At 45.3% G+C, this 22,060-nt stretch overlaps 1 protein-coding gene across 3 annotated transcripts in view; it reads left to right on the top strand.

The window, feature by feature from the left end:
- Nucleotides 1-22,060, top strand: part of TOPAZ1 (testis and ovary specific PAZ domain containing 1) — a 379,149-nt gene that overhangs the window by 186,987 nt on the left and 170,102 nt on the right. For all 3 annotated transcript variants that reach the window (XM_029589384.1, XM_029589385.1, XM_029589387.1), the window contains 2 exons: nucleotides 1,636-1,699; nucleotides 18,103-18,254. In XM_029589384.1, coding sequence (XP_029445244.1) covers nucleotides 1,636-1,699; nucleotides 18,103-18,254 — 216 coding nt within the window. The remainder of the gene's footprint in view (nucleotides 1-1,635; nucleotides 1,700-18,102; nucleotides 18,255-22,060) is intronic.

Below are 22,060 nucleotides of genomic sequence, written 5' to 3' on the forward strand. Positions count from 1 at the left end.
CTCTTTCCATTTCTCCAGGTTCGCACTGTATGCAAAGTGGCTTTTTTGGTTTTCCGTTCCAGTTTCTGTCTCCATATTTATAATTTGTGTTTTTTCTGTACTTGGTGAAGGTCAGTTCTGGGTGTGTGACCAAAGTGAGGTGTTTTACTAGCATGTAGGCATTTGTATCAATCTTATTTGATGTGTTTTCTCAATAGTATATGCATTAGTGGTAAATTACTCTCTTTTCATAAGGAAGGCTATTGTGCCTGGTAGTAAAGGGAGTTTGTTTTGCTTTTACTGAGATGTCATCAGAACCAGAATATCTTTTTTTTGTATGGTGAGTTGTACGGGTTATGCCCTAGATCTGCTCTGCACTCATTGCTGAGGGTTGAGGGGAGTCCTGTGGATGCAGAGTGCATGTTTACACTTAGCCCCGTGATGGTCACATGTTCAGTGTGTCACGCATATGAGAACCATTTGTCAGGTGTGTCCCGGCCAAAAAAAGGTTGAGAACCACTGCATTAGACTGAAGGGGGACCCCTGCTGGATGCAGCGTTAGTGCCATGCTGGGCATGCCCAGTAGGTGCCAGTCAAAGTTCTAGAAACTTTGACAAAAGTATTCCGTGATTGGGATCCATCCTGATGATGTCACCCATATGTGAGAACTAACATCCTGCTGTCCTGTGAGAACACCTGTTACAGGTAAGCAACTCTGCTTTACTCTTCTATTTAGAAACCACAAAATCCTACAGGAAATCCTCACAACTGTTCAATTCTTTTAACCCAGTTAAGAGAGATTTTTCATTTACAAAGAAGACTTTCAAATTGGATCTCTGATAGCATCTCTTACTGCTACAGTCAAGTCAGTATCTTTAAAATAAGGTGAACACCCATTAGGTTACGACTACAACAGCTTTCTTAACACATCTTCACTCTGCTTCCATCAAAAATATTTGCAGGGTTGCCACTTGGTCTTCCATGCATACATTTGCTGCTCATTACTGCCCCAGAAAATGCATCCCAGTGTGACAGTTTTCGTCAAGCGGTTTTTTGAAGCTTATTTAATTCATTTCTTCATCTTTTAACCCTCCATCCTCTGGCTGTAAACACAAGTTGCATTGGCCTTCTAAAAGGCAAAATAATAAAACAATCATATGTAGCCCTTAGCTTTGGAATTCCTACTTGTGTAGTTGACTTTATAATGCTTGTCCACAGAGAAAGCTAAGTTGCTCACCTGTAACATGTGTTTTCGGTAGACAGCAGGATAAATGAACCACAGTCCCACCTGCCTCTCCTAGAGTTGAATTTTAGCTTTTTAGTAAGACTGAGGAGACTCACGTGGTGGGTGACTGAATGGGAAGGTCTGCGAATGCTCAGAAAGACCACCTCTGTCTTTCTGAGCTCCGAGAAAGTGTACTTGGTGCTTTTGGATGACAACACCCGCTTGTGTGACTGATTTATCCTGCTATATCTGTAGAGAACACCTGTTACAGGTGAGCAGCTTTTGCTTTTTTTGTCAAGGAAATGTTTAACCTCAGCCAGTTTTATGCCATTAATGCTAATGAAAGCTGCCATGTTTCAGAATGTTTCATATTATATTGTGCTTTCATTTTAAATATGTTTGTTTCACCTTGAATATTTTTACTTTTCTAGTTTTGTATGGAAATAATTCAGAAGTTGGTCAGCACAGTCAACATAAACTTGCTACAGCGTGCAGGTATGAGATGTATTGTTTTGGGGGTTTAGTTTTATAATCGTATTCTGTAAATAGAGGTCAACGGTAGTTTTCACATTGCTTTAAAATTCTGTTTTTTATGTATAAAGTTGTGTTTTTAATGTGTATCAAGTGTGCTCTGCCCCAGAATAGAACTTAAACCAACCAGGGTCTATGGTACTATGTCATGATTTCTGTTGGTTGCTTAGGGAGGCCTTCCTTGATTCTGTCCATACAATTTTAAAATGATATTTCTCACAGGACAAGCAGGATGGTAGTCCTCACATGTGGGTGACATCATCAGGATGAAGCCCAATCACGGAAAACTTCTGTCAAAGTTTCCAGAACTTTGACTGTCCCCTACTGGGCATGCCCAGCATGGCACTAACCCTGCAGCCAGCAGGGGTCTCCCTTCAGTCTTCTTTTTTCCGCGCAGCAGTAGCCTCGCGGTTTAGGAGCTCTGAAGAGATTCCTGACAGGAATTTTCCTCACGGAGTTAATTAAAATTAGATTGCCCCACAGGGGTCCCTCCTCTAACTTTTCTCAGGCCGCGGTACTCCGGTAAGTTTTTCACCGTTTTTCGTCGAATCCCGTCTAGTTTGGCCCTCGCGGCCTACTGGCCGTCGACCGTACTGCAGCTCGATTTTTTCTATGGCCATGGCGTCGGTGCCCGGACTGCACTCGCACCATGTCTATCACAGACCCTCATGGAGTCTGTGTAATGTGTTTACGCCGTGAGCATGATGTCCTGACTTGCACCAAATGTGCCCTCATGACACCAAAAGGTCGCAAATCCAGAATGGAGAAGATGGGACTCCTTTTCGTGCTCACACCCCGACGCTGTCCATCGCATCGACGTCATCGGAACCGGCACCGTCGAAGTCGCACCAGCATCGACAACCGTCTGGTGACCGCCCGCCATCGACGTCTTCACGGCCATCGACTCCCGTTTCACCCCCTCAAGATCGAGGGGATCGTAGGGAGAAACATCGCCAGCGGCATCTTAAGTCTCGGACTGTCAAGGGAGCGAAATCATCGACCGAGCCACTGTCCGAGCCACCATCGAAGAAGCCCCGTCCAGGAACGGCACCGACCACTCCTGCGACCGGGACATCGAGGCCACCCTCACCCGATCGGGGTTTGGGAGTCGAGATTCCGCCTGTAAAGGTGGTCCCTCCAACTGTACCTCAGCCTCCCTCTTCCGTCACGGAGCCGGGGCTGATTGCCCCAGGTCTCCGGGAAGAACTGGACCGGCTGGTCCAGGAGGCCATCGACAAGGCGATGCAACGACTCCAGGTTCCTCCGACACCGGCACCGAGAGTGGAACCGGTCACCGACCCGATTCCAGCAGCGCTGGCACCGCTGCTATCCCGGATGGAGGCGCTCATGACTGCCCTTCCACCAGTGATTCCCGGGTCCCCGATGGCTCCGGTGCGCTCCCCGATGACAGCTTCATCGGGAGGAGAAACACCGTTCCGCATTCCTCCTTCGGGGGTACTGCCTCAGCCATCGATGCCATGTTATCCCTCACCACCGATTCATTCATCGGGGGCGATACGCACATCGGCGCCTTCGATGCCGGCACCGATGCCCCCCAAGGCGTCCACGGTGCCCCCGGTGATTCCTTCGATTTTCTCGGAGCCTCAGCCAGGCCCTTCGGGTATCCATCCCCCTTCTTGTCCTACAGGTCAGCCTGCTGATCCTTATGACTCCTGGGGTGATGATACTTCCACAGACACCGATGACTTACCTTCACCTCCCTCTCCTACTGAAAATAGAAAGCGTTCTCCTCCAGAGGACCTTTCTTTCATTAATTTTGTGAAGGGAATGTCGGAATTGATCCCTTTTCAGCTTCAGACGGAGCAAGATGATAGGCACCAGATGATGGAGCTTCTCCAGTTCCTGGGATGCCCCTAAAGTCATCACTTCTATTCCCATTCATCAAGTTCTTCTTGACGACCTCAAAAAGAACTGGGAAAATCCTGGATCCATTGCCCCAGTACACAAAAAGGCTAACACAACCTATCTAGTACAGTCAGCCCCTGGCTTTCAAAAATCTCAGCTTGACCACCACTCAGTTCTGGTAGAATCAGCTCAAAAGAAAGCAAAAAGGACGAAGCCTCACTCCTCTACCCCTCCTGTCAAGGAACACAAGTTCCTAGACAATACTGGCCGACAAGTGTTCCAAGGGGCCATGCTCATCTCCAGGATTGCTTCTTACCAGCTGTACATGACCCAATACAACAGGGTCATTTTCAAGCAAATACAGGACTTCTCTGAAACCCTGCCTGACCAATTTCAAGGTATAATAACACAAAGGGTAATCCTTAAGATACAACTCTCTGTAATCATGTCATAAACCCAAACAAATCTTAGAGAGACAACGTATTTAACTTATACGATATTTATTGAAAATACCCACATATATACCTATATAGACAATTAAAAGTAATTGTCTATATTGTCTAATTGGACATAATGAGCAGAAGATCCTGACCAAATGAATGTGGAGATATTTGATATATCGTGATGATTAATTGATACATCACAGTGACAACTTATAAGAGTATATGAAATTGAACAGATAAGCATTGAATAAACAGACAAGCATGAAATTGAACAAATAGACAAGTATTTATCATTGTGATTTGATATCATAGAAGTTTCAAACTTTGTATTAAGTGTATAACTTCTGATTTAATAAGTATTCACATTGTGGAAGTAGTATATGTTAACTTCAATTTAACATCTCAAAAGAACAATCATTGTTTTTATTTGGTGGTATGAATGTGTGAGTGTGCTAGCTTAGTTTTAATTGTCTATATAGGTATATATGTGGGTATTTTCAATAAATATATACGTTAAATAAGTTGTCTCTCTAAGATTTGTTTGGGTTTATGACCAATTTCAAGAACATCTTCAAACCCTTGTCAACAAGGGGTTTGAGGTAGGAAAGCATGAGATAAGAACAGCTTACGATATCTTCGACACCTCCACTAGAGTGTCTGCAACTGCCATTTCAGCAAGTCGCTGGGCCTGGCTCAAGTCTTCTGACCTTCGCCCAGAAGTACAAGACAGGCTGTCTGACCTGCCCTGTATGGGAGATAATCTGTTCGGTGAACAGATTCAGCAAATAGTGGCTGAATTAAAGGACCATCATGAGACCCTCAAACAGCTCTCATCGATACCTTCTGACAGCCCTTCAAGAAGGACTCTAAGAAGTCATTCTTCCGCCCAAGGAAGTGCTCCACCAACAAGGTCCCGAGTTACGAGGCCTTATCAAAAATCTCAGCCTCGCCAGCCCCGGAAGCAAAAGCCACAAGCAGCTCCCCAGCCGGGGCCTGCTTCAGGTTTTTGACTTTCCCTTGGAGAGCAGCAGCCTGATTCCTCTGCCAGGCATACCAGTGGGAGGTCGATTGTGCCACTTTCACAGCATGTGGCAATCAATCACAACCGACCAATGGGTGCTAGCAATCATTGCTCAGGGTTACCACCTGAACTTTCTTGCTCTTCCACCGGAATCACCACCTCTACAAGTGTGGAGAGTAACCGACCACTCTGTCCTTCTGGAGCAGGAGGTTTCCCTTCTTCTCCAGTTAAGAGCAATAGAACCCGTTCCTCTTTCGCAAAAAGGCCTAGGGTTCTATTCCCGGTACTTTTTGATCCCCAAAAAATCTGGGGGGCTTCGTTCAATTCTGGACCTACGTGCCCTCAGCAAGTACCTCCAGTGGGAAAAGTTCAAGATGGTAACCTTGGGCTCGCTTCTACCTCTTCTACAAAGAGGAGACTGGCTCTGCTCTCTGGACCTCCAGGACGCGTACACCCACATTGCGATAGCTCCAGCTCTCTGGACCTCCAGGACGCGTACACCCACATTGCGATAGCTCCAGCTCATCGCAAGTACCTCAGGTTTTTAGTAGGCCCAAAGCACTATCAATACCGGGTGCTTCCATTCGGCCTAGCATCGGCACCACAAGTCTTTACCAAATGTCTCATGGTTGTCGCAGCCTTTCTCAGGAAAGAAGGTGTTCACGTCTACCCCTATCTAGACGACTGGTTAATCTGGGCCCCAACCCAGCAAGTCACTTGATCGTCCCTGGATTTGACCCTACACACTCTAATTTCTCTAGGATTTCTCGTCAATTACGAGAAATCCTATTTAGTCCCATCTCAAACCTTATCGTTCATTGGGGCAGACTTGGACACCTTATAGGCAAAAGCCTTTCTACCTCAACAACGAGTGCAAACCCTCGTGTCCCTCGCTCATCAGTTGCAGTCTCAGTATACAGCAACAGCTCAGCAATTCCTTTTCCTTCTCGGACACATGGCGTCCTCAGTCCATCTCGCACCAATAGCCCGCCTGGCCATGAGAGTCATGCATTGGACTCTGAGGTCACAATGGATTCAAGCGACTCAGCCTCTGTCAACCATTGTCCACATCACCGACACACTCCGTCTGTCTCTCGCCTGGTGGAAAGATCAGAACAATCTCCTCCAGGGACTGCCTTTTCACCTGCCAGATCCTCAACTCATTCTCACCACCGATGCTTCCAACGTCGGTTGGGGAGCTCATGTGAACGATCTACAGTCACAAGGATTTTGGTCTCCAGAGGAAGCCAAACACCAGATAAATTTCCTGGAACTTCGAGCAATGCGATATGCTCTTAGAGCTTTTCAGGATTGCCTATCAAATCATGTCATTCTGATTCAGACGGACACCCAGGTGGCCATGTGGTACATCAACAAGCAGGGAGGCACAGGCTCCTTCCTTCTGTGTCAGGAAGCTGCGCAGATTTGGGCGGAAGCGCTCTCCCACTCGATGTACCTCAGGGCCACCTATTTGCCGGGAGTGCACAATGTCTTGGCAGACAAACTGAGTCGTGTCTTCCAACCGCACGAGTGGTCTCTCAATCCCTCTGTAGCGACCTCTCTCTTCCAGCAATGGGGTCATCCCCAAATAGACCTCTTTGCGTCCCCTCAGAACCACAAAGTGGACAATTACTGCTCCCTCATTCGGAGCGTGCGCTCTCAGCCCAGAGATGCATTCTCCCTCTAGTGGGCAGCCGGTCTGCTTTATGCATTCCCTCCACTTCCTCTTCTCTCGAAGACTCTCGTGAAGCTCCGTCAGGACAAGGGAACCATGATCCTGATAGCACCTCACTGGCCACGCCAAGTATGGTTTCACATACTCCAGGATCTCTCCATCCGCAGGCACATTCCCTTGGGAACACACCCACTTCTGATCACTCAGAACGACGGATGTTTACGCCATCCCAATCTTCAGGCCTTGTCCCTGACGGCATGGATGTTGAAAGGTTAATCCTTCAACCACTTAACCTTTCAGATTCGGTTTCTCATGTCCTGATTGCTTCACGGAAGCCTTCCACAAGAAAGTCTTATTCCTATAAATGGAATAGGTATACATCATGGTGTTCTTCGCAATCCCTTGATCCCTTTTCCTGTCCAATCCCAAGGTTTTTGGACTATCTCTGGTATTTATCGGAATCAGGTCTAAAGACCTCTTCCATCAGAGACTGCATGTCAGTGCGGTAGCCGCCTTCCATAAAGGTGTCGGGGATGTCCCTATATCGGTACAACCCCTCGTAACACGTTTTCTTAAAGGCTTGCTCCATATCAAGCCACCTTTACGTCCTCCGGCCCCTTCTTGGGACCTTAATCTGGTTCTCGGGCGGCTCATGAAACCACCGTTCAAACCTCTTCACTCCTGTGATCTAAAATATCTCACATGGAAAGTGATTTTCCTTTTGGCTATCACTTCAGCTCGCAGGGTTAGTGAGTTACAGGCCCTAGTTACTTATCCGCCTTACACTAAACTCCTGCAGGACCGGGTGGTACTCCGCACTCACCCTAAGTTTTTGCCTAAGGTAGTTTCGGAGTTTCACATTAATCAATCCATCATACTACCTGTCTTCTTTCCCAGGCCCCACTCCAACCCAGGGGAACAGGCTCTGCATACCCTCGACTGTAAACGGGCTCTAGCGTTCTACCTAAACCGTACAGTTGCCCACAGGAAGAGCACTCAGTTATTCGTCTCTTTCCATCCCAACAAATTAGGGCAACCTTGTGGGTAAGCAGACTCTCTCCTCCTGGTTGGCGGACTGCATATCTTTTTGCTATCAGCAAGCAGGCATTCCTTTCTAAGACCGTGTTAAAGCACACTCTGTGAGGGCCATGGCAACTTCAGTAGCACACCTACGATCGGTGCCGCTTCCTGACATTTGCAGGGCTGCCACCTGGAGCTCTCTCCACACTTTCACAGCCCACTATTGCTTGGTCAAAGCCGGAAGACAGGATTCCATCTTCGGCCAATCTGTCCTGCTTAACCTATTTCCAACGTAACGTACCAACACCCTTCCGCCTGCCCGGTGGGGTTCAGGATGCCCTCTACCAAATTCCACCCCAGTTGTTGTGCATGTTGCACGCCGTTGGGTACATTTGGTGCATGTTCGGACATCCTCAGCTCGGTACTCACCCATATGTGAGGACTACCATCCTGCTTGTCCTGTGAGAAAGCAAGTGTTGCTTACCTGTAACAGGTGTTCTCACAGGATGTTAGTCCTCACGAAACCCGCCCGCTGCCCCGCGGTGTTGGGTTCGTAACGTTTTGTTGTTTTATTTTTTCGGCACTGCCTGTAGCTATCAAATAAGACTGAAGGGGTGACCTCTGCTGGCTGCAGGGTTAGTTCCATGCTGGGCATGCCCAGTAGGGGCCAGTCAAGGTTCTGGAAACTTTGACAGAAGTTTTCCGTGATTGGGCTCCATCCTGATGATGTCACCCATATGTGAGGACTAACATCCTGCTGTCCTGTGAGAACACCTGTTACAGGTAAGCAACACTTGCTATTCTGCTGCACAGTACAACTTTTTTGAAAGCTCTTCAAAATTTAAACTTTTATTTCTTTGTTTCTTTGTTTCCTCTATTATTGTTCTTATTCACTTTTTTTTTTTTTTAAGAAAATAGTGTGGCTTCTGTGTTAGACTGTGCCTTTTTTGGATGTATGTGTGTAAAACCTAGTATGACTTTTGAATATGTTCATTTCTGGGTTTTTTTTAAAATATCGTCTCACAAGTGCTATTTTCAGTTATCAATGCTGTATTTCTTCTTGGAATGGATCAGGAAGATTTGTGGGGTGGGGACTGAAGGAGAGATTCCCAGCTGCTCAGGGGCTGGTAAGAAAGCGGCTTTTGCAACTAGACCCTTCAGTGCCCTCTCATGCAGTGCAGGGCTTTTCTTTCTTCATCATTCATGAGCATATTAGCAACCTGCTGCTGTATTGTGGTGCCATATAAGTACTGTTCTAATAATCAAAGCTTCTATATATAGGCTTATCCTAACTTGGATTTTTTTTAATATAGTTTTAAGAGTAATCTGGATTTGCTGGACTGGACTCTGAATTATTTTAAGCATGCATACTCCCATTTTCAAGTCCATTTAACTGAGATTGTTTAATTTACCTAGTGATAGTGTAGAGAAGAGACAGGAGTTGTAATAATATAAAATGTCCCCAGTTGAACTATGACTTTGTACTGCAGTTTCACGTTGTAGTCTGCCAGGCAAGTATCCAGTGCAGGGCCACCCTTGTTACAGCAGTTTGCTTGTGATTTTTTGACTAGGCCAGTGTGCTTGCTTGTTGAATGTTTTTGTGAATACTTCACTCCCAGTGTAACCAGGAGTTAAGCACACCAAAAATGTGTGCTGAAACTTGAAAAAAAATTTATACACAAATTAGCACTTCTCCATGCAAATTCCATGTTAATTAAGGAATTATCTTAATTCTTACCTCAGAGAAGTGCATAGGCTTAACTTGTGTTTTCTTAATGCTGGAAACATAACTTCTGGTCAGAGGTGGAGTAAATTTTCTGGAGCTAGTGTTAGTCTATGAGGATGAACCTGGAGTTCATGGTGTGGGGCTTCTAAACTCTGGATTTATGTGCATAGATTGTGTACAAATCATGTTACCTGATCATAAAACATTTATGCGTGTTTAGCATATTTTGTGTGTACATTTTTATGTTGGCATGCTTTTTTTTTCTAACTCCCAATGCATTAGCATACCATTAGCTTACTGCATCAGGAGTTAATTCTTTTTAGTGCCTGAATAAAGAATGAATACTGAAGTTCAGCTCATATTTTTTTTTTGTTCAACATTTTTTATTAAGAACAAATAAAGGTACAATGAGTTAAACAACTTTGACATAGAAACAGTTTGCTGGGGTACCCCAGTGTACGAATATGCCACAGCATTAGATGTGCAGTTATCTTCTCAGTTTTGATCCCCCGGTACTCCCCCTCTTCCCAGTTCTGGGTTAAATGCAATGTTTAATAGAGATGTGAATCGTGTGCCCGATCGTCTTAACAATCGGGTTTGGCTGGAGGGAGAAAAAAATCTGATCGCTGGAGATGTGAACACATCGTTAATTTTTTTTTAGTGAGGCCCGACCCTTTAAAATTGACCCCTTACCTTCCCCCACCCCCCCAAAACTTTTTACGAGTACCTGGTGGTCCAGTGGGGGCGCGGGGACCAATCTCCCGCTCTCGGGCCATCGGCGCCATTTTGACTGCCACTCAAAAATGGCGCCGATGGCTCGATTAAAATTAAAAACCCCACCCGACCCTTTAAAGATGACCCCTTAACTTCTCCCACCCTCCCGATCCCCCCAAAACATTTTTAAATTACCTGGTGCTCTAGAGGTGGTTCCGGGAGCGATCTCCCGTTCTCGGGCCGTCGGCTGCCACTCATAAAGATGGCGCCGATGGCCCTTTGCCCTTACCATGTGACAGGGTATCCGTGGCATTGGCCGGCCCCTGTCACATGGTAGGAGCGCTGGATGGCTGGCACCATCTTTACGATGGCGGAGGCGTGTGGGAGAAGTTAAGGGGTCATCTTTAAAGGGTCGGGTGGGTTTTTTTTTAATCGGGCCATCAGCGCCATTTTTGAGTGGCAGTCAAAATGGCGCCATCTTTAAAGATGGCGCCGGCCAGCCAGTGCTCCTACCATGTGACAGGGGCCGGCCAATGCCACGGATACCCTGTCACATAGTAAGGGCAAAGGGCCATCGGCGCCATTTTTATGATTGGCAGCCGACAGCCCGAGAACGGGAGATCGCTCCCGGGACCACCACTAGAGCACCAGGTAATTTAAAAATGTTTTGGGGGGATCGGGAGGGTGAGAGAAGCTAAGGGGTCATCTTTAAAGGGTCGGGTGGGTTGTTTTTTAATCGGGCCATTGGTGCCATTTTTGAGTGGCAGCCAAAATGGCGCCGATGGCCCAAGAGCGGGAGATCGGTCCCCACGCCCCCACTGGACCACCAGGTACTCGTAAAAAGTTTTGGGGTGGTTCGGGGGGGGTGGGGGAAGGTAAGGAATTAGTTTTATAGGGTCAGGGTGGGTTTAGGGGTGGTTTTGGTGTGCCGGTTTTCCCGCCCTCCCCCCAAATAACTCCCGTTAGTGGACACTAACGGGAGTAATGATTTTTCACGATAAATTGTGAAAATTTCTATTGTATTGCGCACTGTACTGATTTTTGACGATTTAAAAAATATCGGACGATTTTTTTAAATCGTCAAAAAACGATTCACATCCCTAATGTTTAAGTATTAAGAAAATGATACTGTAATCCTGGTAAGATCAATCAGGATATCTGTCCTCGGCTAGAGTCCTTCAAGAATAGATTCCTGGAGTTCGTTGGAAGTGACTGAATGTACGGATTCCACATCTTCAGAAAACGCCGTTTATGGTTAGGTGTAGTCCGTGACGCCATTTTGTCCATTAACATCATTTTATGGAAATGGTTGCACCATGCCCAATAAGGAGGGTTCGGGCTCCGCCAATGCAACAGAATTAACTTCTTCCTCACATAACATGCCTTTCGGACCAAGAGGCGAGTCCCCGGGTTCCGGAGCAGCCTGCTTGGGATGGCATCAAACAATATCCACTTTGACGAGAGTGGAAGATGAGCATTCACCAAGTCATTCAAGTATCTGATAATTTTAGCCCAAAATCTTTTAATAGATAAGCAAGCCCAAAATAAATGAGTAAGGGACCCATCTTCCTGTTTACATTTCACACAGAGGGGAGAGGCTATAATGTGAAAATGAAAGGAGACTACTGTAGACGTGTGCGCCCTCCAGAGGAACTTATGTTGCATTTCCCTGAAATACATGTTTGGCGAGGTTGACGCTATCTTATGAAAACTAGCCTTTAACATAGGAACAGAGAGCTCAAAAGTTCCCTCACTATTCCATTTCTCAACCAACCAAGGGAGAGGGTCACATCGGGTACGACCCTTCAACTGCTTGTAGTAATAGGAAAGTGATGGTGGATGTTCTTTGCCCAACCAGAACAAAGCCTCTAATGTGGTAAAGACTTGCCGTTGAAGGGACACTGCCGGCAGGGATTTTATATAGTGCTGCAATTGATAGTATGGGAAATGTTGAGGTTGTCTTAGACCATGCAGAGAAACAAGATCTGTAAGCGGCAGCACATTGCCAGTCGCATCTAGGACCTGTCCCAGCTGGAACACACCCTTAGCCCTCCAAATTTTAAAACCTAATGACTGTGTCCCTGGAATAAAATCTGAGTTACCTCTGAGCGGCAGTAAGTAAGCACATATAAGTGGCAAGGACAGGGCCTTCATAATTCTAGCCCACATTCGTCTAATAGGGGACACGAGTACCGTGAGCCCCGGTAGGGGAGAGTAATTGTCATTGGTGCATTGTAACACATAACGAAGATCCAGTGATTCCACTAGCGTATTTTCAGCAGGGAAATTAACAAAATAAGATTCCCCCACCAGCCACTCTCTAGTAATCCACATATTTCAGGCCAGATTATAGATACCTAAGTCTGGGACACTCAAACCCCAGCCTCCCCATCTTGTAGTTGAGTGAGGGAGATACGAGCCTTTTTGTTTTGCCAGAGGAAGCGTCGCAACGCTGTCTCCATCTATTTAAATCCCGATGCTTAAGAAGCAGGGGGAGATTCTGAAAGATATATACAGCCATTTTGGGAGCAGGACCATCTTAAACAGATTATTTCTCCCATTAAGCGACAGGGGCAGGTGTTCCCGTGCTCTCAGTTTATCCTGCGTCTGATGTAGCAGAGGAGTGATATTATAATCATCAAATGTGATAGATCCGTAGGAATATACAGCCTCAAATATTTAATTTTCCCGTCCGCCAAGCCAATTGAAATGAGCCATCCCATCTATCCTTCAGTGTGTCAGGGAACCCCAAGGCTTCAGATTTTTCAGGGTTTAATTTCAAGCCCGAGAAAGACCCAAAGTCTCCAAATACTTGCAAAAGGGCCGATATTGACCGGGGAGGGTCCGTTAAAAAAAACAAAATATCGTCTGCGAATGTAATGTACTTAAACGTCTCCTGTTGAAAGTGCAGTCCTTTTATGCATTTTATTGAGCTGAATAGCACGCAGCAAGGGTTCCAATTGGAGCAAAAATAGGAGAGGGGACAAGGGGCAACCCTGCCTCATGCCTCGCTGAACTACAAAGGGCTTGGACTGATTGCCATTGGCCAGGATGATCGCCTCCGGGTTACAGTATAGAAGATGTACAGCGTCTAAAAAAAACCCCACCCCTATTATCCCCGCCTGACGTAGTACGGAAAAAAGATGATTCCACTCCACCCTGTCAAAGGCTTTTTCAGCATCAAAGCTGACTGCCATGTGGGGTTCCCCCATGTGACCACAAAGGGCAATGGCCATGAGAATTTTCCTGATACTAGTGAGACCATAGCGTTTCTTTACAAATCCTACCTGCCCCCACTGTATTAATTGTGGGAGTAGGGAAGCTAACCGGTCGGCTAATATTTTTGCCAACAATTTCTGGTCTACATTTAAAAGTGAAATGGGCCTATATGATGATACCAACATCAGATCCTTCCCAGGCTTAGGAATGAGTGTGATATGGGCCACGTTGGCATGATTAGGAAAATGTCCTACCTGAACCCAAGGCATTTTAGGCTCGGGTCAAGGGAGGGGTCAGATTATCACTGAGGCTTTTGTAGAATTCCGCTATGTATCCATCCAGGCTGGGAGCCTTATTGCTTCATAGTTCAGATAGTTACCCGTACCTCCTCCTCCTCTGTTATAGGACTACTCAACCATGCTTGCTGATCTAAGGACAAGCGCAGGGGATCTAATTGGGCTGAGAAGTTCTCGCTAGCAAGGATGTCTGAACTCCCAACTGTATATAGGCCCTGATAGTAAGCTCGGAATAACTACAGTATTTCTGGGGTTTCCGTTACCATCTGCCCTGAAGGGGAGCGCATTGCCAGTACATGGCGGGGTGCCCTCTGAACTCTGATTAAATTGGAGAGCAACTTGCCTGGTTTATTATCATATTGACAGAGTTTATATTGATAATAAAGGAGACCTTTTTTGGCCTTTTGATGAAGCAAGGAGTTCACCTCACCCTATAAAATGAAGAAGGCTTCCTTGTTTGTACAAGTGTTCGAGCCCGCTAGGACCCTCTTTGCCTGGTTCAATATTGCAGTCAGGCGAAGTAGATTCCTATCCAATAATTTCCGCCTTTTAGCTACATAGGCAATAATCTCTCCTCATAGGACCGCCTTTGCCGTGTACCAGGAAAGAATAGGGTCCTCAATATGGCTCCGATTATATTCCTGATATTCAGTTCACTTATCTCTCAAGTAGGATTAAAAATTGGCATCATCAACTAAATAGTATGGATAGCGCCACATAAACTGAGTTGGTGGGGCTAAAGAAGTGGCAAATTCAGCCCAGACTGGGGCATGATCTGAGATGTGGATCATGTCTATTCCAGTCTCCCGAAGCTTAGGGAAGTGATGAGTATTAATTTAAATATTATCCAGCCGGGTCTGGGAGTCATGGGTCCTGGATTTGTGTGTGTATTCCCGCTCCATGGTATGTAATGTGCGCCAGGCATCAGGTGAAGCATGCACTCCAGAAAAAGGATCCCATTATCAAGGGGAGGACGAGCATAGCTTGCCGATTGTTTATCCAACTTTGGGTCTCTCAAGGCATTTAAGTCGCCCCCCAGGATTATGGTGTGGTCCAAGTATGGGAGGAGTTGTGTGTAGATGGCCCTGAAGAAGGCTAGATCTGGACTATTCGGGGCATAGACATTGCAATACACGGTTGTAACACCTTTGTATATTGGGACTAAAATAATATACCTCCCCTTAGGGTCTTTTATTTCTTTAGTCACCTGTAGGGGCAGTCGCTTATTGAGAAGGATTGCAACCCCGGCGGAATGGGTAGTAGCAGAAGCAAAATACACCTTGCCAACCCATCGCTGACACAATTTCAAATGCTCTTGATCATTCAGATGCATCTCCTGCAGATTATATATAATCTGCAGATTGCTTTTTTAACGAAGTGAGGATTTTAGTTCGCTTAATTGGGGAATTTATGCCACTTAAGTTCCAGGTAATCACTCGATATCCACTCTTAGCCATTTTTCTAGGAGTAAGCCCATACTGAAAAATTTTCATCAATTTAGGAAGTATGGAGGCCGTCCCAGCTAAGACTTCCACACTTATAGCCGAAGTCATATCTTTGCCTAAGGATCTCTACAAACGATCTGAATGATCTAGATTTACAGTGGTGTCTTAATCTATACCAAACTGACCCGCCCCACCCTGTTTTCTTTCCCCTCCTTAATACCCACTTAGCTATCAGCTAACAGGAGATCATAGACGTGGACGTCTCCTCCCGACTCCCCCCCCCCCCCCCCCCCCCCCCCGAACACAATGCTTCATTGCTTAACTTTGAACCATAAACCTGTTTAGCAACGGAGATACTACATTAGGATCCTGAAATATGCCTGCAGAATTAGAAAGTTAGCAGTGGTTCCCGGTGTCAGTAACTACTGATAGCAGTCCATTGCAGGGGTGTAACTTAGCCTTCTGTGGAAACAATGACAGAATGCTGTGAGGCTTCATCAGCTGCTCGTTGGTAGCTCCAGTGAAAGTGGAGCAGCGTTTATAAACGATATAACCTTTAACTGGCATAAGGCTTCCGGACCAAGTGCTGCTCCTCAGGGGGGTGCTGCAGGCAGTGTCTGTGATCTCACTTTCTTGCCACTAACCTCCTGGGTACTTAGAAATTGTTGGGCCATGCTCTGTTGTCACACGGATGCGGGCCGGGAACACCAAGATCCTCTGGTTCTCGTACTGAAGCTCTTTCCCCGCCCACAATGCCTGCAAAATGTATCCTTTGTGGGCGTAATTAAGGAGTTTAGCTATGACCACCCTGGGTCTAGATAAATTGTCCTTTCGTGGCCCCAATCTGTGCGCTCTTTCAATATGGAGCGGCCCTGACTGCAGCGTGAGGGCCAGCTTGTGGGTGAGCCAGTTTTCCAGTGTCTGGGCAAAGTCTCTCTCTGTCAGGGACTCGGGCAGACCTACCAGCCGTATGTTGGAGCGCCTGGACCTGTTTTCCAGGTCTTCAAGCCTCTCTTCTTGCTTAACCAGCTTAGCTTTCAGCTGTTGTACGTCTGCCTTCGAGTCACGGTGGCCATCTTGAAGGTCAGAGACTCTCTGTTCTCAATATCAGTGAAATGCTGCTCAAACCCCGTGATTGCAGCAGTCAGCTCCATAAGCTTGTTGGAGATGGTGGTAAGTTCTGGCTTCAGGGTGGCTTGAATCGCTGCTTTAATTTCAGCCAGCGTTCCAGTCGGCATCGGATCGGGTGGCCCCGCCTCCTCTCCCTGCATCGGGTCCACCGGTTTAGGCCTCTCCCGTTCTTTTTCGTGAGTCGGGTCGCCATGAGCCCACTCAAAATGCTCCAACTCTTGTCAGCTGTAATCTCCCCGCGAGGAGGAGGCGAATTTCAGCCGTAAACACAGCAGATGAGGGCGGATGAGCAGCAGGGGGCCCGCAGCGAGGGATACCCATGCCGGAGCATGTCAAGGCATCACGTGATCTCCCAGCTCATATTTTTTATTCATGACTTATTACATCGGGCTCTGAGTGAGCCAAGTCACAATTGATTCCCATTTTATCAAGCCAGATCATGGAAGTCAAAGTTCAACCTGAGCCACCTTGGGTTGAATTGGACTGTGACTCATTTTAGAGCCTCTCCAAGCTCATTGGGGCTTTGGATCCAATCAGATCCAGCTTGTCTATCATTAGTTGATTTAAAATGATCCAGAATAATCTAAGGACATCGAAGTATAGCACACAGCTCATGCATGGTTTGGATATAAGTGTTTTTCCAGGGGGGTAGTATTGCTCTGAATGTTTGTGGCGTGAGAAAGGATATAGTTGTGTTGCTGTTTCAATCGATATTGAAGTATTAAAGGGCCTGATTTACCACAGGCTTCCTCCCATTCTGTGCTGGTGGCAAAATTCCACTGATAAATCAGTGATCGTGGAAGACAGTTTCCCATATTTAAAAGGTATTAGCCATTCTTGTTTACCTGGTAATTGAAACCTAGAACCCATCTTCCCTGTTACTAGTACCTAATTAATTTAACAGTCACATCTGCTGCTCAGTGCCTGCTGTTTATGTGAACCCTGAAGTGAACTGCTTTGAATTTGGCATAAGCCAGTGATACCATGAATAAAAGTTGCATTTAGAAAAAGAAAATGTAAACTTCCTATAGTCAATTAGTGGGCTTGGATTTGGTCTTCTGGTTTTCATAACAAGATCATCAGAGGGAGACCATTTATTTCATGCCTTTTATCTCTACGCTGCCTCAAATACTGCACTGTACAATGGAAGGAGCAGTGCAGTTCTTGTTAAAAGGAGGCGGATCATAACTGTGTAAATAGTATGAATAGTGCCTGACTTAGGAATTTTTCTCTTGATACACGTGTCTGTATATGTATATTAGCCTGGCTGAAAATGGCTCTCAGAGCAGTTAAATGTATGTGTGGGATCCCATAGAGCTCATACTTTTAACTGGGTTAAAAAGGGAGCATTTCCAGGAGGAGGGGTGAGGGTGTGTTTAGATTGGGAAAGGATAATCATGAAATTCTCATATGCGCATTATTTTACTCCTCTTTGGCCAACCGCACAAATAGGTGCAAAGTATGCTGTCACTTTTAATGCTCATACTTTACCCTAGCTAATGTTCAAAGAGAAGCTACCTTAGTAGTTTTCCTTTCCAAATTAGCTCCAGAGTACGCAGGCTGTTCAGAATTTCTCCCTTCTGAACTATGTATGCATATATATTACTGAGTTTTTATTCAGAATGCAGTATATGTTGATAAGATGCAAACATGAGTTCTCTGATGGTATATAGACTTTTTTTTCCTCAGATAATGCATTACAGATGTAAAGAAATAATTTTGGGCAAGCAGCACAGAGGGTTGGCATGCAATATTAAGCGAACAATATGGTGAAATATATAGATTTCTGAATATGTTATAATTATCTTTAGTACAAATATTTACAAACTACTACAGAAGGGTTCCACCTGGCATTCACTATGATCCTGAAGTGCAGAGGACCCTGCTGCTTTCCTTGCTCAATCGTCCTTTGCTGCAAGACGTATTTCTTGTGTTGAACATCGGTGCAATTGTCAAAATACTGGTAAGTGCTATATAAAAATCACAAGATCAACATCTGTTGGATAGTTATGAATGAAACATTTATTTTTAAAACAATTCAGGCTGTGCAAATTACACTTCAAACAAGATCAGATTTTAATCTGTTATGCTTTCAGTAGCAGGGTGGCACTTTCACCAGAGCAAAAATGCAGTGTAGCAAATATGATTGTAGCTGGTTTCAATTGCTTTTAAATGTAATCACATCATCCATATTTGTAACTTGATAAGTTTAACCTTTGACCAAATGTCATAACAGTTATTTCAGACATGAACTGCAGTTTGGTAACTAGATCTGAGACACATGGTGGTCATTTCTGAAAAGCTATCTATGCAAAGACTGATTTACATTTTAATTCAAAAATGACTATATAGACTAACCAATTTATGGAAGCATGAGCTTTCAAGAACAGAATCCATTTCATGAAATGCATTAAGTGTAGTACAGGAGGTGCATGAAATATATGGGGATCGGGGAAAGGGGAGGATATAGAACAAAATGAAGGCACTGACTTAGGCAGGCAGGGTGTGGAAACAGTGTTAATAGTATTATAGTCCAGCCTACTGATAACTGAGGTAAGTGTGAAAAGACAGAATGATCTGAGAACATACGGGCCGAAGCAGAAAAATCCGCAGGAGAGCCGGCTAAGCGCCCGCTCTCCCAGCACGTGCCCAGGCCACTCTCCTGGGCGCGTGATACAGAAAAAAAAATATGTAAATGAGGGCCCGCGGTAAAAAAAGGAGGCGCTAAGGTCACTAGCGCGTCCCTAGTGCCTCCTTTTTGACAGAAGCAGCGGCTGTCAGCGGGTTTGACAGCCGACTCGCAATTTTTCCAGCGACTGTTCTCGAGCCCGCTGACAGCTACGGGTTCGGAAAACGGACGCCGGCATAATTGAGCGTCCGTCTTCCAACCCGCGGGCACATTTTAATTTTTTTATTTTTTTTTCATTTTTAATTTTTGGGGCCTCCGACTTAATATCGCTGTGATATTAAGTCAGAGGGCGTACAGAAAAGCAGTTTTTTCTGCTTTTCTGTACACTTCCCGGTGCTGGCCGAAATTAGCACCTGCCTTTGGGCAGGCTTTAATTTCTGAAAGTAAAATGTGTGGCTTCGCTGCACATTTTGCTTTCTGTTATCGCACAGGAATGACTAATAGGCCATCAACATTCATTTGCATGTTGCAGGCGCTATTAGTTTCGGGGGGGTTGGCCACGCGTTTTCGATGCGCTATTACCCCTTACTGTATAAGGGGTAAAGCTAGCGCGTCGAAAACGAGTGTCCAAACCCGGGCTAATGGTGCGCTCCACCAAAGCGCACTTTACTGAATCGGCCCGATAGAGAGTTGTAATGTGCCAAGAAGCCATTATCTCTGTCCAGGCTTAGGGTGATGCTGTTAGGTTTTTTGATGAGTTCCAAATCAGCAGTTTCTTGCTGGAGTGTTCCTTTTTAGGAGTATGGCAACTTTATGGTCAGATAGAGAATATACTGGAAGGTTGAAATGTTCTCCTACTGGTTTCTGAATTTTGCCAGATTTATTTTGCCATATTTATTTTGCCAGATTAATGTCAGATTTATTTCCATTTATTCATTTTCTTAGGGATTGACCTGTTTGTAGATAGCAGAGGAACATTGCTGGCAGGTGATGGTATATATTGCATTGAAAGAAGAACAGGTGAATGAGACCCAGATGTTATAGTTGATGTTGGGTCCTGTGATGGTATTGCTTGGGTTAATAGTGTATAGAGTTGGCATCTGGATTTCCGGCAGGGTCTGGTTCCTGAGTTGGTGTCATTGTTGTACAATTTGTGGTTGCTGGTGAATATCTGTTTGAGGTTGAGGGGGCTGTCAATAGGCCAGGATAGGCTTGCCACCCATGGCCTGTGAGAGGGTGGCATCATTATCTAGGATGAGTTGTAGATTGTAGATGGTATTTATTTATTTATTTTTAACTTTTATATACCGATCTTCTTGCATGGGATACGAATCAAACCGGTTTACAGTGAAACAATAAACTCGCATGAGAGCGTTACATAGAACATGAAACACCGAATAAACTTTGAATAAGTTAAATAACATTTAATTATGTATGTTTCAGTGGTTTTAACTAGGAGCTATAGGTAACAACCAGAGGTGTTCTGTTTTCTTTTTTGAGATGATTATGTAGCAGAGTGTTCTGGCTCTGTTGATCTGTTTTCTTACCTCATTGGGTGGGTACTGTAAATCCATAAATGTCTGTTGTAATTTCTCTAGATGGGAGTACCTCTGCCAGGGGTTAGAACAAATGAGATTGTACCGTAGGGCTTGGCTATACACAATGGACCCATTACAAATGGGTGGAAGCTGGAGGTATCTAGGTATGTGTGGCAGTCAGTAGGTTTCTGGCATAATGTGATTCTTATGCATTGGAAAAGGATATTAAGCACAGGGCATAGATGGACATATTCTGGTTTCTGAATCCTCCTAAGGATGATGTGGCAGGAAAATGTGGGAAATCTCCCATACCTCCAGTCAGTAGAAAGGTGGTCACAATGTATTCTGTCCAGAAGGTTCCTGGATTTGGAAAAACAACTGTATTACCAGTCTGTAATAGAATCTGCTCTCAAGAAGATCAAAAGGACAAGGACTCTATATTCTCTGGGCATGAGCCATGAACCCAGGGCTGGTGCAAGGGTCTGTGGCGCCCTAGGCAGAAGTTTCTTTCTCCCCAGCCACTTGGCACCGAAACAACATCAAGGAGCCCAGCCAGTTGTTACCGCTAATATCGCAACATCACTCCTGAATTTCCGGCGCCATAGTTAGTCGCCTAATCCGCCTAATGCTTCCACCAGCCCTACATGAATCCTTGCCTTAGTTTGAAGAAGTGTTTATCAGAACACTATGCTTACTTCCTATATAGTGTCCTAACACTCTTAATGGGCCAATACATGCAAGACATTCTGCAAAAGGTGAAGGCCCTGTCAAGTGATCTCCCTCAGGAGAAGCTTGATGAGCTGGTGCCATTAGTGGATAAGAAACAGGAGTGCAGAAACAGGTCAGATTAATTTAAGATTTCAAACCTCATTAAGAGCTTCTGCCATTGGAATTGGTGCACACAAACTTATGGATGCAAGCTTCAGATCTCTGTCAGGATATGCAGGGTAGGCTGCTTGATATGCCCTTCAATGAAGGAAATCTCTTTGGAAATAAGATCAAGGAAATGGTGGATCAAATAAAGGATCACTCTGCCATGCTTCAGACCCACTCTGCACATCATTTAAGAAGTTTCCAAATAGGCTGACAAGGAAGCATTATCCTCTGCCCACTCATCCCTGTCAACAATAGGGGTCTTGTTCTCATACTAGAGAGGAAACCTAAGCCACAAGCCCGTCCTCATTTAAAATCTAGGCCAGCATTTTGACTAGATCCAAGAGAACATAGTTAATGTTCATTCTAGAGAACCTACCTGTGGTAGGAGTGCTGACGTTTATATTAACTCGTGGTCCAGAGTAACCTTGGACAGCTGGGTTCTCAGCAGATTTGGGAATGGATATAGACTTTATTTAAGATGCAACAAGATTGCTCCTGAGAGTCTTTTCGCCTGCCTCTTAACTTCAGGAATTACTATCCAAGGAGCTTTCCTCTCTCTTAGAGGATAGAGTGGTTGAGACCTTTCCACCAGGGGAAACAGGGTAGGAATTTTATTCCAAATACATCCTGATTACAAAGAAGACTGAAGGATTCTGTCCCATCCTAGACCAAAGGGCCTTGAGTAAATTTATAGTGAAAGGAAGGTTTAAGATGATTTCCCTGGTC

This window comes from Rhinatrema bivittatum, chromosome 2 (genome assembly GCF_901001135.1).
Source record: "Rhinatrema bivittatum chromosome 2, aRhiBiv1.1, whole genome shotgun sequence".
Lineage (NCBI taxonomy): Eukaryota > Metazoa > Chordata > Amphibia > Gymnophiona > Rhinatrematidae > Rhinatrema > Rhinatrema bivittatum.